The 18,873-nt window shown below is 40.3% G+C and overlaps 1 protein-coding gene across 1 annotated transcript in view; it reads left to right on the top strand.

The window, feature by feature from the left end:
* The window catches only part of drosha (drosha ribonuclease III), a 166,350-nt gene that overhangs the window by 101,396 nt on the left and 46,081 nt on the right, over positions 1 to 18,873 (top strand). The window contains exons 23-25 of the mRNA XM_037693767.1: positions 43 to 113; positions 12,821 to 12,865; positions 17,647 to 17,804. Coding sequence (XP_037549695.1) covers positions 43 to 113; positions 12,821 to 12,865; positions 17,647 to 17,804 — 274 coding nt within the window. The remainder of the gene's footprint in view (positions 1 to 42; positions 114 to 12,820; positions 12,866 to 17,646; positions 17,805 to 18,873) is intronic.

The raw sequence follows: 18,873 nt of genomic DNA, 5'->3' as shown, positions 1-18,873 counted from the left end.
AGTGGCAGAGCTGCTTCATCCACTTTCTTTTATTCCTTCCAGGAGCTGTGTATTTAGAAGGTGGTTTAGAGGAGGCTCGGCATCTCTTTGGTAGGCTTCTGTTCAACGGTGGGGTAAGTTTGGTTTTATTTTTAAAATACGTATCGCTTTTATTTGTTTTTTGTTGTTTGTTTTTGTCCAACCGATTCAAGCTAGTGCCAAGTGCAGAAATAAAAACATCAAAGTAAAGAAAGGATGTTTTCTCCTCCTTTATCTGGCAAAATACAATAGGATGCACATCTTTGCTATAGATGTTTAACATTTGTTCTTTTATTTGTTTATTTGGTTTCCAGTCCATGAATACAACATAGTTAAGAGGCTAATTCGTGCTTGCAGTACTAGGTCTTTGTTTTCGAACAAGATGGGCAAAAGACTACTTAAAAACATTTTCCTACAGGAGTTTGCTGTTTTAGTGTTCAGAAGTTTCAAGGCTGCATTCCAAGTAAATGTGTTGTCTGATTTCTGAAGTGATGTTCTATCACTTAGTTATCTATGGTCAGTACTTTATGGGAGGTGATGTCAGTCAGAGAACATATATAAAGCTTAAAAGTTAGAATATTGGCTAGCCAAATTAAAGTCCCTTTTGTTGTTGTTTGTCTTTTAAAACAACTCCACAGTCCACTGGTTGTTTAGCAAACTTTTGGACTGACCAGAGCACATGGATCAGGCAGACTGACATGTTCAGCAGCCTTGGGACACCAACATTTGTAATAAGCATACAGTATAAGTACATTATCTCTCTCTCTCTATATATATATATATATATATATATATACACATACACACACAAGTGCTGGTCATAAAATTAGAATATCATAAAAAAAGTTGATTTATTTCAATAATTCCATTCAAAAAGAGAAACTTGTATATTATATTCATTCATTACACACAGACTGATATATTTCAAATGTTTATTTTATTGTTGATGATTATAACTGACAACTAATGAAAACCCCCAAATCCAGTATCTCAGAACATTAGAATATCGTGAAAAGGTTCAATATTGATTAGACCTGGGGCCACACTCTAATCAGCTAATTAACTCAAAACATATGCAAAGGCCTTTAAATGGTCTCTCAGTCTAGTTCTGTAGCTACACAGTCATGGGGAAGACTGCTGACTTGACAGTTGTCCAAAAGACAACCATTGACACCTTGCACAAGGAGGGCAAGGAATACTAAGAGCTCTGTGTCCAAGCACATTAATAGAGGCAAAGGGAAGGAAAAGATGTGGTAGAAAAAAGTGTACAAGCAAAAGGGATAACCGCACCCTTGAGAATATGGTGAAATAAAATCCATTCCAAAATGTGGGGGATATTCACAAAGAGTGGACTGTAACTGGTCAGCGCTTCAAGAACCACCACGCACAGATGTATGCAAGACATGGGTTTCAGCTGTCGCATTCCTTGTGTCAAGCCACTCTTGAACAAGAGAATGCGTCAGAAGCGTCTCGCCTGGGCTAAAGACAAAAAGGACTAGACTGCTGCTGAGTGGTCCAAAGTTATGTTCTCTGCTGAAAGTAAAATTTGCATTTCCTTTTGGAAATCAAGGTCCCAGAGTCTGGAGGAAGAGAGGAGAGGCACAGAATCCATGTTGCTTGAGGTCCAGTGTCAAGTTTCCACAGTTATTGATGGATTGGGATGCCATGTCATCTGCTGGTGTTGGTGCACTGTTTTTTTTCTGAGGTCCAAGGTCAACACAGCATCTACCAGGAAGTTTTAGAGCACTTCATGTTTCCTGCTGCTGACCAACTTTATGGAGATGCAGATTTCATTTTCCAACAGGACTTGGCACCTGCACACAGTGCCAAAGCTACCAGTACCTGGTTTAAGGACCATGGTATCCCTGTTCTTAATTGGCCAGCAAACTCGCCTGACCTTAACCGCATAGAGAATCTATGAGTTATTGTGAAGAGGAAGATGTGATACACCAGACCCAACAATTCAGAAGAGCTGAAGGCCACGATCAGAGCAACCTGTGCTCTCAGAACACCTGAGCAGAGACACAGACTGATCGACTCGATGCCACGCTGCATTGCTGCAGTAATAAAAATCCAGGCAAATTAAATAAATAAAATTAAATAAAAAATTGAAAAATAAATAAATTAACAATGGAAAATGGAATCAGACAAAAAACAATAAAAACCAACAGTAATCAGTGCATCAGCTACAAAGTGCAACACCTGAACACGTTATATTGAATACAACAAACTGTTTGAACAAACATGTTTTTCTGATTAAACAAAACCTCAACAAGAATCTACAACAGTTACGTTTTGCACATTTTAGTTGTTCCCTAATCACTCGTCTTACATTGTTTAGTTTTAGGAGCTGCCGATCTTCAAATTTAGAGTCCTGAATTTCAACGCTTCCGTTTTGTCTCTCCAACAGAATGAAGTGTGTTTTTAAAACTGCACAGTTTACAAACCAAAGAGCATGGATTACTAAACTGGGAGCACAGATTTCCTCTGAGCTCTTTTTTTTTTATTTCCAGCTGGCACGAGCCAGGCTCTGCAGGTTTTTACCGTTTGCCTCGTTGTAGTTTAATGCACACAATGTGTGCGTTTCTTTTAATGTTTTAGTCATGGAGCTGGAGCTGCAAACACTTGAAATGAGATTTTCTTCTTCCCGTCTGTGGAAGACGTTGCGTTCTCTTTTATTCCCTCAAACCCACACACTGTATGTTTTGGCGATGCACCACACATTAGACGACACAGAGGTCCTGCCAGGTTTTGAGTCTAAAATCTCTTAAATCTTGCTGTATTCTTCAAGCCTTTTAACTAGATGCTCATAAACATAACAATTATAAAGTAAAACAAAGATCTGGATGAAACCTGAGTATATGTAGGGGAAAGCCGGAGGTGTGGAACATTGTGCTTCACCACTCTTGAGCGGGACACCTGCTAGAGTTTGCATGAAGTCAGCAGGCATGAATTATTGATGAATGAATCAGTATTTGCATTTATCTTGGCCAAGAATGTTATGAATCAAGTAAATGACTTGCAGCTCGTCTAGTTGTGTCTAATTGGGGAGTGAGGTTGTTTGTTTGTGATTCAGTTTGACTCCCACATGATATTGTTCAACCTGTCGGAGTCTATCAAACACATCTGATCAGAATCATCACGATTCCAAACATCAGCATGCTTCAAGAAGTGCAGCACTTTCTGTTCTTCACTGTTCAAGATCATTCCATTTTATACTGTAGCTTTTGTTTTCAAGGTCAAGGTTTTTTGTCATTCTCATCACATGTGGTACATGTGGTGGAATGAAATTGTGTACACAGGGTCCCAGTTACATCCAATAAAAATATACATTGTAAAGAAAAACGGTAGTAAGATCTAAGATATGAAGTAAGAATATCCTAAGCACTAGTAGTGAAAAAACAATACGCCGAACAGCAGCAGCACGAACATGAGTCTGTGTGATCAGGTGAGTACGAATGAGCACAGCAGCATGAAAAGCTGAAACACCTCTGCTTTTCATTTACCGTCATCCTGTGGCCGTGAAAGCTGACAAGAAAACACATTGGGCTGTTGTAATCTGGAGGTGTGTGTTTGTATGAAGACAGAGTCCCTTGAAAAGATGCTTTCAGGGATGCCCAACCCATGTGAATAACAAGCTACTACATTAAATTTTGAGAGAAAAGTTCAGTATAATAAAAATAAGCAGATATTGACTGCGGTGTGGTATGACTTGAGTTCAAACCAGCAGTCATAAACAGAAACATGCAAAAAACATGAACAAATAAAATCTCAACAGTTTTGCCGCAGCAGGAGTTGTTCATGGTGGAAAACCAGTGACATTTGTTTTATCACAAAGGGTGGCAGCAGTTGAGAAAGAATCTCTGCGTGCTTATGAGCAAACTTCCAGATGGACCATCCGCTCCTTTCATGGAGACGAAAACAAGATGAGCAGACAAACAGTTTATGACCACACGAAGAATACGAAGTGTGTTCAGATTACGCTTTCCTTGTTCTATGTTTAATAGTCACCACAGCTCTGTACGTTTAGAACAAGACCTGAGATAACTAGAAAATACGGGCAAAATTAGAGCTCCACAATATTTTGACCATCAATATTGTTATCACTGCACACAGTGTCAATATGACAAAATGATTTCTAAAAGTTGCAAAATAATACAAAACTGGCAATTAGATGGTCCCTCCACCCTTTAACCACCCCCACCAGCTCAAGTAGAATTGTGAATATTGTGGGAGTGGTGGCACAGAGCTTAGAGAAGATGGGCCTGTAATTGGAAAGTTGCAGGTTCAACTCCCTGGACTGACAACATCAAAATGTGAGTGGGAAAGGTGAAGCACCCACACCTGCCTCCACATCATTTGCCCCACTCTGGGCCCTTGAGCAAGGCATTTAACCCCCACCACCTGCTCCCAAAACAGGTCTCTCTTGAAAATGAGTCCTCGTGAGTCAATGAGACTACCTGTATATATAAAGGGTAAATAAAATAAATAAATAAAAAATAAAGCTTGTGGGTTTATAGCAACCAATATCCTACATCATAAACGCAACACTAATATCACTAGCACATGTTGTCCTTATATTGTGCGTCCATATTCAAAATTATTGAGAATTTTCTTGTATTTTGTTTTGAAACCCTTGATACCACACACACACATACACACACACTAGGAGTTAAACAACTACATATTTTTTAAAGTCGACTTTAACGTGACAAAAAGTCGAGTCGACGCCGACTAGTCGATAGCGTCATAGAAACTCGAGATGCTATATTATATTCGCAAAATAACCCATAATTTATTATTAACAAAAAAAAAAGAATAACAAAACATTGGATGTATATTTATGCTCCTACCATTCATCATACTGCAAATAAGTCACAGGAAAACCAAAACTATTATTAAGCTGCAAAAGTGAAAGAAACGTGGGGAAATAAAAAAAACGATACTCCGATACTCCCCACGTAAAAAATAAGGCTAAGAACAGTGGGGCGTATGGACACCACCGCCCGCCCCACTGTTCTTAATTTTATTTTACTTAATCCTCCACGTGGATTGGGTGGACTAAGGCTGCAAACAGCGGGTCGGGCAGTGGTGACTGCGACTAGTCGACGTGAAATATAAAAACTCGTGAGATGTCCTAGAATTGATCAGTCGACTAGTCTATTCAACACCCATCTCACACAAATGCACGCACATGTTTGTCTACCTTCATGTGGACTTTGCATTGACTTTCATTCATTTTTCATTATTTTCTATAGCCCTAATCCTGACCATTACCAGTACATACATAACCCTAAACCTAACCATTACCAGTACATACATAACCCTAAACCTAACCATTACCAGTACACACCTAATCCCAAGCCTAACTATTACCAGTACATACATAACCCTAAACCTAACCCATCCCCAATTCACACCTTCGTCCTAAGCCTAACCCCTAACCCACTATTGACACTTGAACCTTAAAGGGACCAGGCTTTGGTCCCCATAAAGAGCAGTTGGTCCTCAACATTTAAAATATTATTTTTGGTTCGCTTGTGGCCAAAATCAGATGAATATTTAGCTTGACCAATAACTGAGCCAACATATTTTTTTTTAATTCCCTTTCTGCAGTCAATAAATGCACCATTGCTAAGTGTTTATTAACAAATAACATGCTTAGGTCTAGTTTACATTTTGAAACCTGTAAAATGCAACAAGGAGGCAAATGTAAATATATCTTTAATATTATCATTGATATGAATATTAAACTGATCACAAGCCCAGATTTTTATTTCTCCCACAGGGAACTCTGGTGCACTTTATTTTACATTGAGGGTTTATTTAAAAAATAATGCTGGTAATGATAAAGTAACTGCCCTATGAGATACAGTGCACTTATAGTGCAATCAATATGTATAGTATGTTTAAACTATCTGTAAAGCCTGCTGTTTTCAACATGCATATGTGCATGCAAAGAAACTTCTAGCAGGTACCTTTCTGAAATATAAGTTAGAGTTTAAATTGCTGTGCAAGCGACAACCGGTGTGTCACACTTGTTTGCATGTGACTTTTGATTTTCAAACTTGAGTTTGAAATTTTCTGATATTCAGACGCAGTATTGAAATAGGATGGCTTGTCACCCCCCCTGCTGAATCCTCCTGATGGCTGCTCTGTCAGAGAAAGCTGAGAGGAGACAGATGGACAAAGACCTGAAAGCCAAACACCAGCCGTGTGGAATGATGGGTACGGGGGTGGGGAATTGTGCGGCAGGCCAAAATGTGAGATCTGCACAACCACTCAGTTCCTTTTGTACTTCTAGTTTAACTTGTCAGAGTGGGTCTTTACACACTACATTACTAAACTAATGGGTCGCTGTGCAAAACTGAAGCACTTTACATTTTCCTCGAGTACTAAAAAAATGTTGTGCTGCTCCAGCAATTTTCTTTTTCCTCCCATCTTTTTTCTTATATATACTGTATATACAGACAAGACCCCTGAGATGCTTTACTGTATAGACGTCCTATCAAAACGAAGATCAAGCTGGTCAAAAATTACAATAGTCCCTCATTTATTGTGGGGGTTATGTTCCAGCCCCTCCAACCCCCGCAATAAGTGAAAATCTGCAAAGTAGCAACGTTATATTTATTTGAGTATTTTTATATATTTAAAACTTTAAAACCCCCTCCCACAGTCTTGCATTGTTCTAAACTCTTAAACCTACTAATGTTTACAACGTACGTATATATATCTACTAAATTTTACTCACCAGCTTGCAGAACAGCAGCGGCTCTCTCTTCTGCTCTGGTTCTGTGCAGACCTTGAGCACCAAAGCTCATTTTGTGGGGAGGCCAGACCTCAGGGTGGCCGGTGCAGGACCGGTGGTCCAATTGAGCGATCTGATAAAGAAAAAATGCCCCGGTGGGCTCCAGATAGCAGCCGGACCTACGGTATTGCCTCCCCGCTTGGAAGTCCTCATGGGCCGGCTACCAGCTTTCAGATTCACTGATGAGTCTGGAGGTTCAGTTCTACTCCAGTTCTGGTCCGGTTCCCGGTGGGTTCCGTACAGCTTTCTGCATCCACTGGGCGCCGAAGTCACTGTACAGTAATAAGCATCCAACGTTTTTCAATCATATCAAAACTTTCCCTCTAATATTTCAGTAGAGCGCAACGGGGCTTCTGGGCAGGGCACTGTTGGCTTCTGGGAAATGTAGTCCTTATGAGCAGGGATACAGTGTAGGGTTATTGAGAGAAAACTACAAAATGGTGGCGCTGGTCCAAAGTATTTTACTTTTTCGTTAACTTTTTGCTATAAATTATCCAGTACTGTCCCAATCACGTGAGTAATATTAAAGTTGACAATCATGGGTTGTGTATAATTTTATTTTCCTTGTTTTCAATCTTACTTTGAAAAACCTCAAAATATTAAGTCTGTGAAAGTCGAACCGCAAAGCAGTGAGGGGCAACTGTAAGAGCTTTGTTGAGGATGTCATTGTGGTGGTTTTAAGTGAAATTTTCACAGGGTTTTGTATATTACTTGGTTGTAGTCATTGTTTTACCTGCAGTAGAATAATCCAAATGTGGAGAATCAAAGATAAGTTGTTATAGAGGAGTCCAGCTAATCACTCTTCAAAGCAGGAGTCTTTTAGGAGTGAGTTTGCACTATCTCTATTGTTGGGAAAGATGCCTGGTGAGTTTCTTTTGTTCTTTCTATTATTTTTTTGTCTTCTTTTTTTTTTTTTTAGAATTTGGAGAAAACTTCATGTTGGGTTTTTTCACTCCATCATTTTTATTATTTCTCAAAGAAGCAGGTTTTGTTTAGCAAAAAGTAATTGTGTGAATGATACTCTGTGCATCTTTCTAATCAGTTAGCCGTTATATTACCGAGCTAAAATAAAAAACATCAACTGCAGACAATAAAATAAATAAAAATAATTAATGAAATCTACGACAATGGAATTCTTTCTGTATGAAAACGTCTGAGCCTGGATAGACAGAGTAAGAACTTCTTGTTAAATTTTGTTTCCCCTAATTTCTCTGTTTCTTTCCTAATTGGCATGGCGTTCAGAACTATTTCTGTCCGTGCTTTTCTCTCAGCACATCACCTTTACTGGCACTGGTTCCCAAACAGCAGGGCTTTTGCCTCAGATGGAATCTAGCTTCATTGCACACAGAAGCCTGGAGGAGACAATAGATGCTAATTTGCTAATAACATTACTGTGGAGGTTATTAAAGCGTCAGCAGAGAGGCAGGAGGCACCTTCTTCAGGGGAAGCTGCTCAATTGCTTCCAACCTGGACTCAACAGCAGTGCAATATAGCAGAGAAGAGATGTTAATGCCACTCTTCTGTCCTGAGGGGAGTGCCTCTTTTAGGAGCAATCACAATAATGATCTCTCTAGTTACCCATGGGCTAATCTGTTGGATTTTATTAACACCACCACACAGACATGCATGCTCAAAACACCAACAAAGGTTACCTTGACAACTATGACAGTCACCATGGTGCTGAGTTAATGACTTTTGGCAATATGGCAGCCTTCTTACCTTTGTCACTGTCTGGGTGCAACATATAAAAGGGTTTCCAAGCACAGATGGCAATGAATTTGAAATTTTCAGCCATAGTATTTAATTTTTTTAATCGATATTGAATGGATTAACAAAACAATGTGAATTCAATACGTGCATCTGTTCATGCTGCCACCTTGAACCCTTTAGACACCCCGCTGTTAATATTTTATGCTTTGTCCTGTAACAGCTGCAACTAATATTTTCATTTTGCAAGTGGTGACTTGCGTATATTCAGCCTTTTTACACTTTGCTAATAGTTTAATGAATAAATACATTTCCTCATTCACAATAAACACATTCTATTTCCATACGCAGTAACTGAAAGATGCTCTCCAACTCATCTATATACTTTGTGCTACTTTTCAGCAACAAATCAACAAAAGTTTTCCTCGAATTTGGAACATCTCCTCGTCTGTTTCCTGATAAAAGGCTCTTTGTTCTGCTTTTATGCTGCTATTGATCAGCAGTGCCATCTTCTATTGATCCTCCCACTACAATACCACATTTGATGGATTGATTGGCAGCCTGCAGCAAGAGACCAATTTGTCAGGGAGCACTGGACCTTGTCAAAGAAGACCAATATGCCCCAATCATGGATGGCCTACTTTCCCAGGGGTGGTTTGGCAGAAAGGGTATGGTTCTGCTGACTATTCACGGTTGGCTTGTGAGGCCCGGGCACGTGTAAAAGTGAGTTTGTGTCTGGATTCCCATGTGAATAGAGCAAGTCTGATGAAAGCCCACTTTAAAACAGATCACAGGTGATTTCACCAAGCTGCCTTTCATTTTGCGTTGAATTTGAGTTTTACTTTTAGGTAGACAGTTGACAGTCAAATAAACACATCTGTAGTTTTTCTTTCCCCCCGTTTGTACCACCAGTTACAGCTTCCAAATGGTTGTGCTTCAGCTGCTGCACATGATGGTTTCTGCCCTCAGTAATTACACCTTCCTTGTGCTGGGGGAGAAAAACTGAATAGGTAAGAGGGGGAAGCCGTTATTCTTAAATCTCCACTTGATACTGACTTAATCATTGCCTGCCTTGTCTTTGGAATGGGTGAAATTGAAACATTAGCTGTTCAGATCCATGTACAATATGTGGGTGGCTCGTTTGCACCCTGTGCCTGTTTTTAATCATAAACTTTGATCACAAGCTAACGCTACATTTACGTCTTTGTTTTCTTGCTTTGTATTGCTTTTGTGTTACTTTATCTCGACCTTTTTATCTTCCACCTGTGTTTGTGCTTCCCTGTTTGAGGTACATTACTCTCATGAGAGCAAATTGCAACATTGCTGTGATAACATGAGATCCATTAGCCACAGTTATTGACTGTCTATAAGTGATCTCCACCGCCAGCAACTTCTGTATTCACAAGCAATGCTGTGTACTTTCCAACTGCAGTCCCAGGCTTAGCTACAAGCAACCAAAAGGAAGCATTTACTCAAATGTATTGACCACTTTCATGAATTTTTCATTGGATGCTCAAGGCAATGGGCTGCCAACTTGGTGGGTTGAGAAAACGAGGCTCTTATTCGATGCCGCTGACCCCCCCCCCCCTCCCCCTGTGGGCTAACACTGCATTTGAAAGGTTTATCTCCTTGAACCTTTTAAACACCTGAGTGATACTGTACTTTAGAGGTCCTATCCACTTCTCTATACTACTGACTCACCCAACATTAGGCCCTATGCCTGAAGCTTCTTTTGGCTCTGTTGTCCTTGGCAACAACTTGAGAGCTTACTTTTTTTTCCTCTGCTACTATAGGCTTCTCAGAGTCTTTCTCTCTACAGTTTAATCTATGTGGCTACCTCAGAGCAGAGGATGAACAAACTTTTAACTGTTTTTTTCTTCTACGCTTTACCCTCAAGAAGCAAGGCAGGCAAAAGTTCAGCTCTGTCCACGTTTATCTCCAGAGACAACACACCTCCCAAAGCCACATTTCTCCAACACTCCATCAGCAACTCCCCCATGTTTTATGCTTAAATACACATCACAGCCTTCCTTTTCAACAACTCCACTGTCAATACAGACCTGACAGAGTCTGAACATCAGTTTCTGACTCATCTGCTCTTAATTCACTGACCTGCTCTGGGCCTGCTGATGGGACTTTCAAAGACATGCACAAAACAGTCTGCTGTCCCCAACATGGTGGCACATCACTACAGTTTTAAAGTATAACAAGGTTGAGTCGGGTCCTCCAGAAGGATTCTTCTTGATTCTTCTCAGAGGACCTGACTCAACCTTATTAAATGTATCTACCAGGATTATTGAGCATCCATCAGAGTTTTAAAGTTTTTTTTTCTCATTGCTAAATTAGAATTTAAAAGCTTATTGTTAAAGTGACTATAATGTGACAATATGTATGCAGCTTATCAAAGAAGGGTGATTTGTATTTAAACCTCATACTGAAGGCACACTTCTCCTGTTAGTTTATTACCTGTATGTATGAAACTTCACTATCTAGAGGAGGTACTAATTGTAACAATGCTTCTGACACATTCTTGGGTTCTTGGCCAACCGAACTTGCGTCACTTGACAAACATGTAGTGGTAGTTGTTGTAGTGGTTAGCATTGCGCTACGTTAGTGCCAGCATTTGTCGATGTGGGGGGGCACTATGTTTGTATTGTGCATGATTTGTGTGGTTTGGAGTCTGAGCTAAGCTGCTACAATCTCCGCTCCCTGTCCAGAAGTGGCAGAGCTGTGTGGAGGTTGGGGAATTTGGTAGGTGGGAAGCTCGGTTCTGTTGACAAGGCGGGGTGCCCTCCTTGAATAATAGTACATAAACCCTGCAATATCTCAAGAAAACTTATAGTAACAATAACAAAGTTATTGAATAAAAAATTGCTTTAGATAGCTAACTTTTATGTTTGTCGACGGTCTGATGTATTATGGTATAATCTCCAGTGTTTCGCTCATATCTTCCTTGATTCTTTGTCGACGTGGGGACAGACACGTCTGTGTTGCGCATCGTTTGTACTGTCGTTTATTGCGTGGGGTGGTGCAGGGTGGGGAGACGCCTCAGCCTCAGGGAGACAGAGCACTACCTCCATAGTCATAGCTTTTTAGCTAGTGTGTCTGTATTGTGCATCGCTAGCTTAGCGTGGGGGTGTCTGTAGGCAGGGCGCTCAGTTCTGTTGATGGGGCGGGGCGCCCTGGTTGTATAATTTTAGGGGAAACACTGATCCGTCTGTCTGTATGTACTGTATGTTGTATGTGGTACTCTAGTTGATTCACGTAACACTTACCCTACTGCTGTGTGTTCAAATGTTTTTTGTCTTTATGTTTAGTTGAAGTTACGGCAGTCGTTTGGAAACTTAGAACTGATGTTTTGTTACACGGTGATTGACAGTGGGGCAGCCAGTAAGTAAGCCTGTTTTCACTTCTGAACAACACGAGGAGGTGTAGACACTTTGCCCGTCTTTATTAATGTCTATGAGCATGAATCTGTTGCTACATGGACACTATTGTAGCAACCTTTGCTCCTTGCTCCCTTTAAAAGAAACAAAAAAAAAGTTTAGCGGCGAAACTACAGGACCCGCTGTACGAGCTGATGTTCGACAAAAAATAATACAAAAAAATGTCTACACAAAAGCCTTTCATCTGCTTTAAATCATAACCGCTTTAGGCTTTTAATTTTTTAATCCCACATTTTAACATACTTGCATTTAAAAGTGTGCTCCGTCGCTACTTCGTCCGCCATTACGGCCAGAATTTTCTGTGTGCCCGCAATGCATCATGGGATAGGGTGGACAGCGAAGGACACACGGGACCTGGCCTTGAAATCGGGGGGGGGAAAGGAGGCCGCATTCGTGGGCCGCATTGAAGGAGTGTTGGAATTGTGACAGGCCTCGGCGCGTTGTTGTGACGTGAGCGGCCTTCAAATGCGTTCTTGGAAGGACGCAGCCGTTGGATCGGGACACACCACTCGATTGTTACAGCAGAGATGATGATAAGTCAGATCCAAGCATCAAAGTATTCTAGGTCGTTTTCCAAGGGAATCTGTGCTAAAAGTATAACTTTACCACCTTGAAAATATGATTTGATTACTGCAGAGCTAAGTGTCATGTAGAAAATAATATTAAAGATGTAATAAAATAAATGTGGCGCAAACATTAATTTAATGTATTTGTTCTATTAACAATGAGTTCTAATTGCTGACGGTGTGTTTTTTTGTCATTGTGTTATTTATATTTTTGACCCTAGATGACCGTAAAGCCAATGGTTTCTTCTTCATCCTTTCTGTTTGTGTCTTCACAGGAGCTGCGGGAAGTCTGGCTCAACTACCCACCACACCCCCTGCAGGTTGGTTGACGAGTCTTCTCTTATTGATGTTTACTTTGTCTGGGTTGCCTCTCATTAAAACGCTCCTCATCCACCAGTACACAGAATTATTTCTCAGTGTTTGAAGCTCTCCGGCCTTGTAGTGAGTTGGTTTGTGTTTGTAACAGAGGTGGGGAAAGCTGTCGGTTATTTTTCTGCTGAGGCCGACTTACTTTTTTGTAGCTGTCACAAACCTTATTGTGCTGCTCTCCAGTTTGGCCAAGACCCTAATCCGCTTTCTGAGTTACTCCCCCACTCCACTTCTTCAGCAACATTTCCCTCTTATTTTTATTTTTTCCTCAGCATCTTTGCTTTTCATCCACTCGCTCCGTCTTCTCTTTCTTGCCTGCTCTTTGGGTTCCCTGATCAGCCCAGAAACACTGAACACGTCAACAGTGTTTGTTTGAAATTTGGATTTGGTAGAAGAGATCAAACGTGCCATAACAGGATTACGGTCCCAAATCATATGGTGGGGTCTCCAGGGACCGCCAGGCATCTTTTTTCCTCTGTTTTTGCGAGAAGAAAGTGTTTCTTTGTTTATTTAGTTAGTTTATTTTTGAGCATCTTGATGCATATGCAGGAGTGTTGCAGCATTTTCTCTTTCTTCCATACGTTTCTCCATGTCTGGACTAAACTAGCGTTCTGTTTGGGTACATCACGCCACCTCATCCCTTTATTTGCCATCCACAAATGTTGAAGATCCACAGAGAGCTGGGCTGTTTTTGTTGAGCTTGTAAGCGCTCGGGATAAACTGATGTCTTGGTGAGTTCCTCTGCTGAGGCCAGCACAGGCTTCAGTGGTGGTTCATGAACAGGGTGGAGGCCTGGGGTCCGCCGCACCACCAGCAGCAGACTGGTGGGAGTTCTGCTTCCATTAGCTCAGCTTCATTATGAAACACTGTGATTTGTTTTTTCTGGAGGGGCAGGTAAAAGGTTTCAGACGGTAAGACGTAATTTACAGTACTGCGCAAACATTTAAAACCACCTCCTGGTTTCTTTACACTCCTTCTAAGCAGCCAGACGTTCTAGTTCTTTGAGTTAAAGTTTTGAAAGAAAACAATACTCAACTGGAAAAACAGAAAAATATTAGTACATCACAATGGCTGGACCTTCTCACACAACAGATATCAATGGAACAACAATCAGCGATATATAAAGATAAATTTGAATGTTTCAATAAAATTGACTCCATAATTCTTGACACCATTCCATTGTCGGTGAGTTGGTACCACTGGAACCAAAGACCAGCGGGGACAGGTGAAGGGGAAGAACTTGATAACAAGGTCACATAAAGTGTCTCTTAGTTTCCTTTATCTATTTCATTTGTTTACTCTTGCTTTTGACATACAATTATATTTGTTTGTTTTATTTCTCTCTCTCTTCTCCACTTATTCCTAAACAAATCTAATCAAGGACTATTAAAAAAATAAAATAAAATAACAGTGCAAATAAGAAAATAACTTCCAAGATTAAAGGAAAGCAACGCATATGTTAAACAATTTCATTATTTTCTTTCTTTATATTTCTGTTGTTGTTTGTCTGTAATGTTTGTTTTATGTGCACAAATTGGTGAATAACATTTTATTAAAAAAAAAGAAGTTTTGAACCCTTGGCTACTTTTCCTCCTCTTTGTTTAGTTCTACCTGGCAATGACAGGATATCGTGCAATCTTCTTAAAAGATGAGGAAACTGGTAGAAGAAACGACGTGTCGAACTAAAGAACAGAAAAACAAACAGATCAGGGTTTCAAAGTCCTGCGCTCTGGAAATTATAACACAAATGTATATTAAAGATTTGATGCATGATCTTTGAGCAGAAACATCTTTAGCTGATCACGTCCAGCGGTGGCTTCAAGCTGGGGTTGGACCTTCACTGTGAGTTATGAAATACACATTTATGGGGGTTTTGGAAAAACTTAATAAGAGTCTATGAACTTTAAGTATGATTGTCAATAGCAAAATTAGCACGATCTGTTATATTTATATATATATATTTATTATGTAAATAACTATTAATTGTTTAACGTTTCATTACTGTCTGTGTGCTTCAACTGTGAACAGTTGGGCGGATGAGATTCATAAACTTTATGTGTTTGTGGTTAAAAAGCTGAAAAGTGAGTGAGTAGATGGTGATTTTTTGGGAATCCCTTTGGTAGTCCTAAAAATATGGAATATGTTTGAGACTGTTTGATATTTTGTCACAGAATAAATGATGTAAATGGGAACAGTATGTGTCTTTGTGGCAGGCTGTAACAGTGTTTAAAGATTTAATTTACATTTGGTTCCAAGTTGGTATGTGTCGATACAACTTTGGTTCATCTTTTGAGTTTGCATGTCTTTTTATGTTTGGATCAGTTTCTCATCATGTCATTTATTTATTAACATTTATTATATTGTCATCATGTTTGAAACAGGTCAGAATTATGCGGCTGAAAAACAACAAGTATCTGAAAATGATCAGAAAGTGGACTGAAACCAGCATACCTGCAAACTAGTTGCTTTTCAGCAAAATATGTTAATTTAAAACTAAAATATGTTATTTATGTGAATCGTCTAGATCATCCCTTCTGAGTTTTCTGGTATGAACTTAGTAAAAATCAAGCAAAGTCTAAAGAACAACCTTAAAAGACTTTATAAATATTAAAAACCGTTCTTGAAGTCAACCTTCTTGGAAGCAAAATAAGAAGAAGTGACGGAGGCTTTTGCAAATCCATCGAAGGCCCCAAGAGTTTGAACACTAAGCTCAAAATTATTGCTGAAAGGAAACAAGGTGTAACCTAATTCTCTTCCCCACCAACACGAGGGAGAAGACGTGAAAGAGGAGCTTCCCTAATGAGGTTTGAGCTGACGGCGATGGCAGCTCACCATGATATGTGTAATTATGCGTGCACCAGTTTTTGGCACACATTAGTCTTGCCACCGACTTGCCCTGCAGAGGGATGTGGAGCGCCTCGTGGTTTACGGCCCTTTCCCTGTTTTTTCTTGATTTTCACCAGCACATCATCATCGTCAGCCCTTCCCCCCAGCTCTCCAGGATAATTTAGCAGAGCGTCGTTTATGTTGAGTGTGGATTACGACATTCCTCCTTTAGTTTATCAGGGAGCTGCATGAGTGTCGAGCTTGTTGGGCCTCCGCTCTCATTCTGCTTCTGGTCTGGACTGAGCTAAAAGTGATGCTTTGAAGCCATTTCAAACATATTTATTTATTTTATTTTTTCATGGCTTCTGTTGATCCCCCCCCTCACTTCGTTTGAAGCCTTGCTGCTGGCCATTCCCCCTGAAGGATCGCTCGCTCCTGCGAGTGCTGAACTCGTCAGATGTTGTTAGTCGTGATTCATGACATTTAAACGCCTTCCGTTAATTAAGAGAGGAAAGAAAAAGGCAGGAATGAAATATTTCTTATTACACGCTGGAAGATGGAGCCATGACATTACCGGAAGCGCTCCAATTAAAATACTGAGTTTAAAAATACATCTCTGCGCCGCGCGCTGACTTGACACGGGAGACTTTGAAAAATGTGTTTACCAGTCGTTGCTTTGTGGGAGCGCAGACAAAAGAAATGCTGATAAAATAAAGGGAAGGGCCACCTTCCCCTCGGAGAGCCTTGGGTTTGGTCTTGTTTCATGTGCTCCGTGCACCTGACAGCGCCACGGAGCAGCCGTACAAGGTCAGCTGAATGTGTTTTAGTCTTTTTTGAATATCCTCATGAAACCACAAGTCTTAATGTTTGTATATTTGTGGAAAAAGATGTCTTGGTCAAGCTAGCATGTGCACCACGTAGAGACCAATTAGAAGATTCCAGCAGCCTAATTAATACACCCATAAGCATATCTCTTGATTCAACAAACACGCACACGTTTATTTTCTTAGCATAACATTTCCTCCTCTAATGAGCACAGTCTTAAGCAAATATTGTGGTTAAAGAGAGCAGCTCAAGCCACCTACCCTTCGAACCTTTCCTCGTGTTCATGCTTAAAGATTAATCTGGTGTTTTATCGCACGTAAAGAAAAAAAAAGTTGTTTTAAAGCTCACGGCGTTCGTCATCTCTGTTATAGTTTGCTAATAAACGAGCAAAGAAAAACTTCCAGCACTCCTGAGTCACCAGAGATAATAAGAGACTGCAGAAATGCCAGCTTTAGAAAGAGGTAGACGCCGTTTGACTTAAAAGTTAATGACGGAGAGGTTCCATCTGCCGCGGATCACTGTGAGTTTGTTTTACAGTCGGAGTAAAAATACACACCGAGCACAACAAACTGCAGCGACGCTCCGTTGTGGCGCTCGTGTTGAAGGACTCTGAGCAATCACAAATGTTGAGAGGAAACGTGCTCGTCAGAGCCGAGGGATGTATTTGGCCAAAAGATCACCCAGTTTGCAAACTCTGAATGAATAATGGGAATTCTTGACAAATGCTTCAGCGTTTCAAGGTCTGAAAAGATCTTGAAACGATCGCATTGCTTGTTGTTGCACTTTTCAATTAAAAGCATATAGAGAATCAGATTGCTTTCTGTTAGCTAAGAGAATTAAGGTGTTTGTTCAGCATTAAATGAGCTGGGTGCAAATGTTTTTTGTTGCAGTATAGTTTTAAAACTTCACAAGCCACATTGAAAACACACCAGCACAATTTCCTGTTTGTATCCATGTGCTAATGTGCCTGGTTTGGTACATCTGCCTCTGAACATCGACTGAAACCAGTTTCTGCTCACCTGGACCCGTGAGTTTTCCCACAGTCGTGCCTCTAACCCTTCGTTGTCTCGTGTTTTTCTAGGTGCAGGAACCTCAATCAGACAGGCAGCTGATTGAAACATCTCCAGTTCTTCAGAAACTGACCAGTTTTGAGGAGTCCATCGGTGTTCTGTTCACACACGTGCGCCTGTTGGCCAGAGCGTTCACCTTGAGGACTGTGGGCTTCAACCATCTTACTCTGTGAGTACTGTTGCTCCAAGTGCGTCTAGAGTTGTAACCTCATGCACGCTGCAGTTGGTCTGCATTAGAGGTGGGTACTTGTACAGTAATATACTGTACACAGAGGAAACAATACTGTATTCACACAGTGATTGGGTTGCTGCAGATGTTTTGGATGGGTTCAGTAAACTGATGACAGATCAGCAAGTCACAGTTTATCTCAGCTCCCAGAGTAGGTGCAGCCCGGACAGGAATGAAGCAGAGAAGTATACACTCTAAATGCTCTACATCAAAACTACGAGTGGTTTAAACAACAAACACCTGCCGCATTAATTCAAATCAGCTGTGTAAAAATAATAGTGGTTCTAGTGACAACGGACAGCTGCAGCAGAGAGATGAAAGGTGCACGTGTATGGCACGCAATTATATCTTGTCAGTGATGGATTTAAAAGTAACGTGGAACGTTATTAGTATAGTTAGTCAATATCCATCATACTAAGCACTAAGGGTGCAAATCTGTGTCTGCGATACGATTACATTTTGATTTTTGTTGCCACGGTTCACTTCAAAATCGATTTTTCCATTCAGAAACAATTTTTCTATTGAAATGGTCATAAATTTTCTTTAAATTATAATGTATATGTAACTGACGAGCTGAAAAGATTAAACAACAATGTAAACAAATACAACATTTATTTAAAACAATCATTTTAGGTTCTTTACTGTATCAAATCTTTTTTACATCGTTTTCTATTTATAACAAAAATATGAAAAAATATAGGAGTGCGTAAAATTCTGTAACTTAAATTACCGGTATCAGGTTAGCTTAGTTGCTTGGGTTTTTCTTAAAAATAAATAAATAAATTTTAAAAAATCTAGGAAGAAATCATTCATCCATCCATCATCTTTACCCACTTCTTCCTTTATGGGTCACTGGTATCACTGGTTCCCATATCAGCCATCACTGTGTGAGAGGCGGGGGACACCTGGACAGGTCTCCAGTCCATCACAGGGACACCTGGACAGGTCTCCAGTCCATCACAGGGACACCTGGACAGGTCTCCAGTCCATCACGGGGACACCTGGACAG

This window comes from Nematolebias whitei, chromosome 20, assembly GCF_014905685.2.
Source record: "Nematolebias whitei isolate Nwh7 chromosome 20, NemWhi1, whole genome shotgun sequence".
Classification (NCBI taxonomy): Eukaryota; Metazoa; Chordata; class Actinopteri; order Cyprinodontiformes; family Rivulidae; genus Nematolebias; species Nematolebias whitei.
Note: the sequence above shows the minus strand (reverse complement) of the source record. Positions and strands in the feature narration are given on the sequence as shown.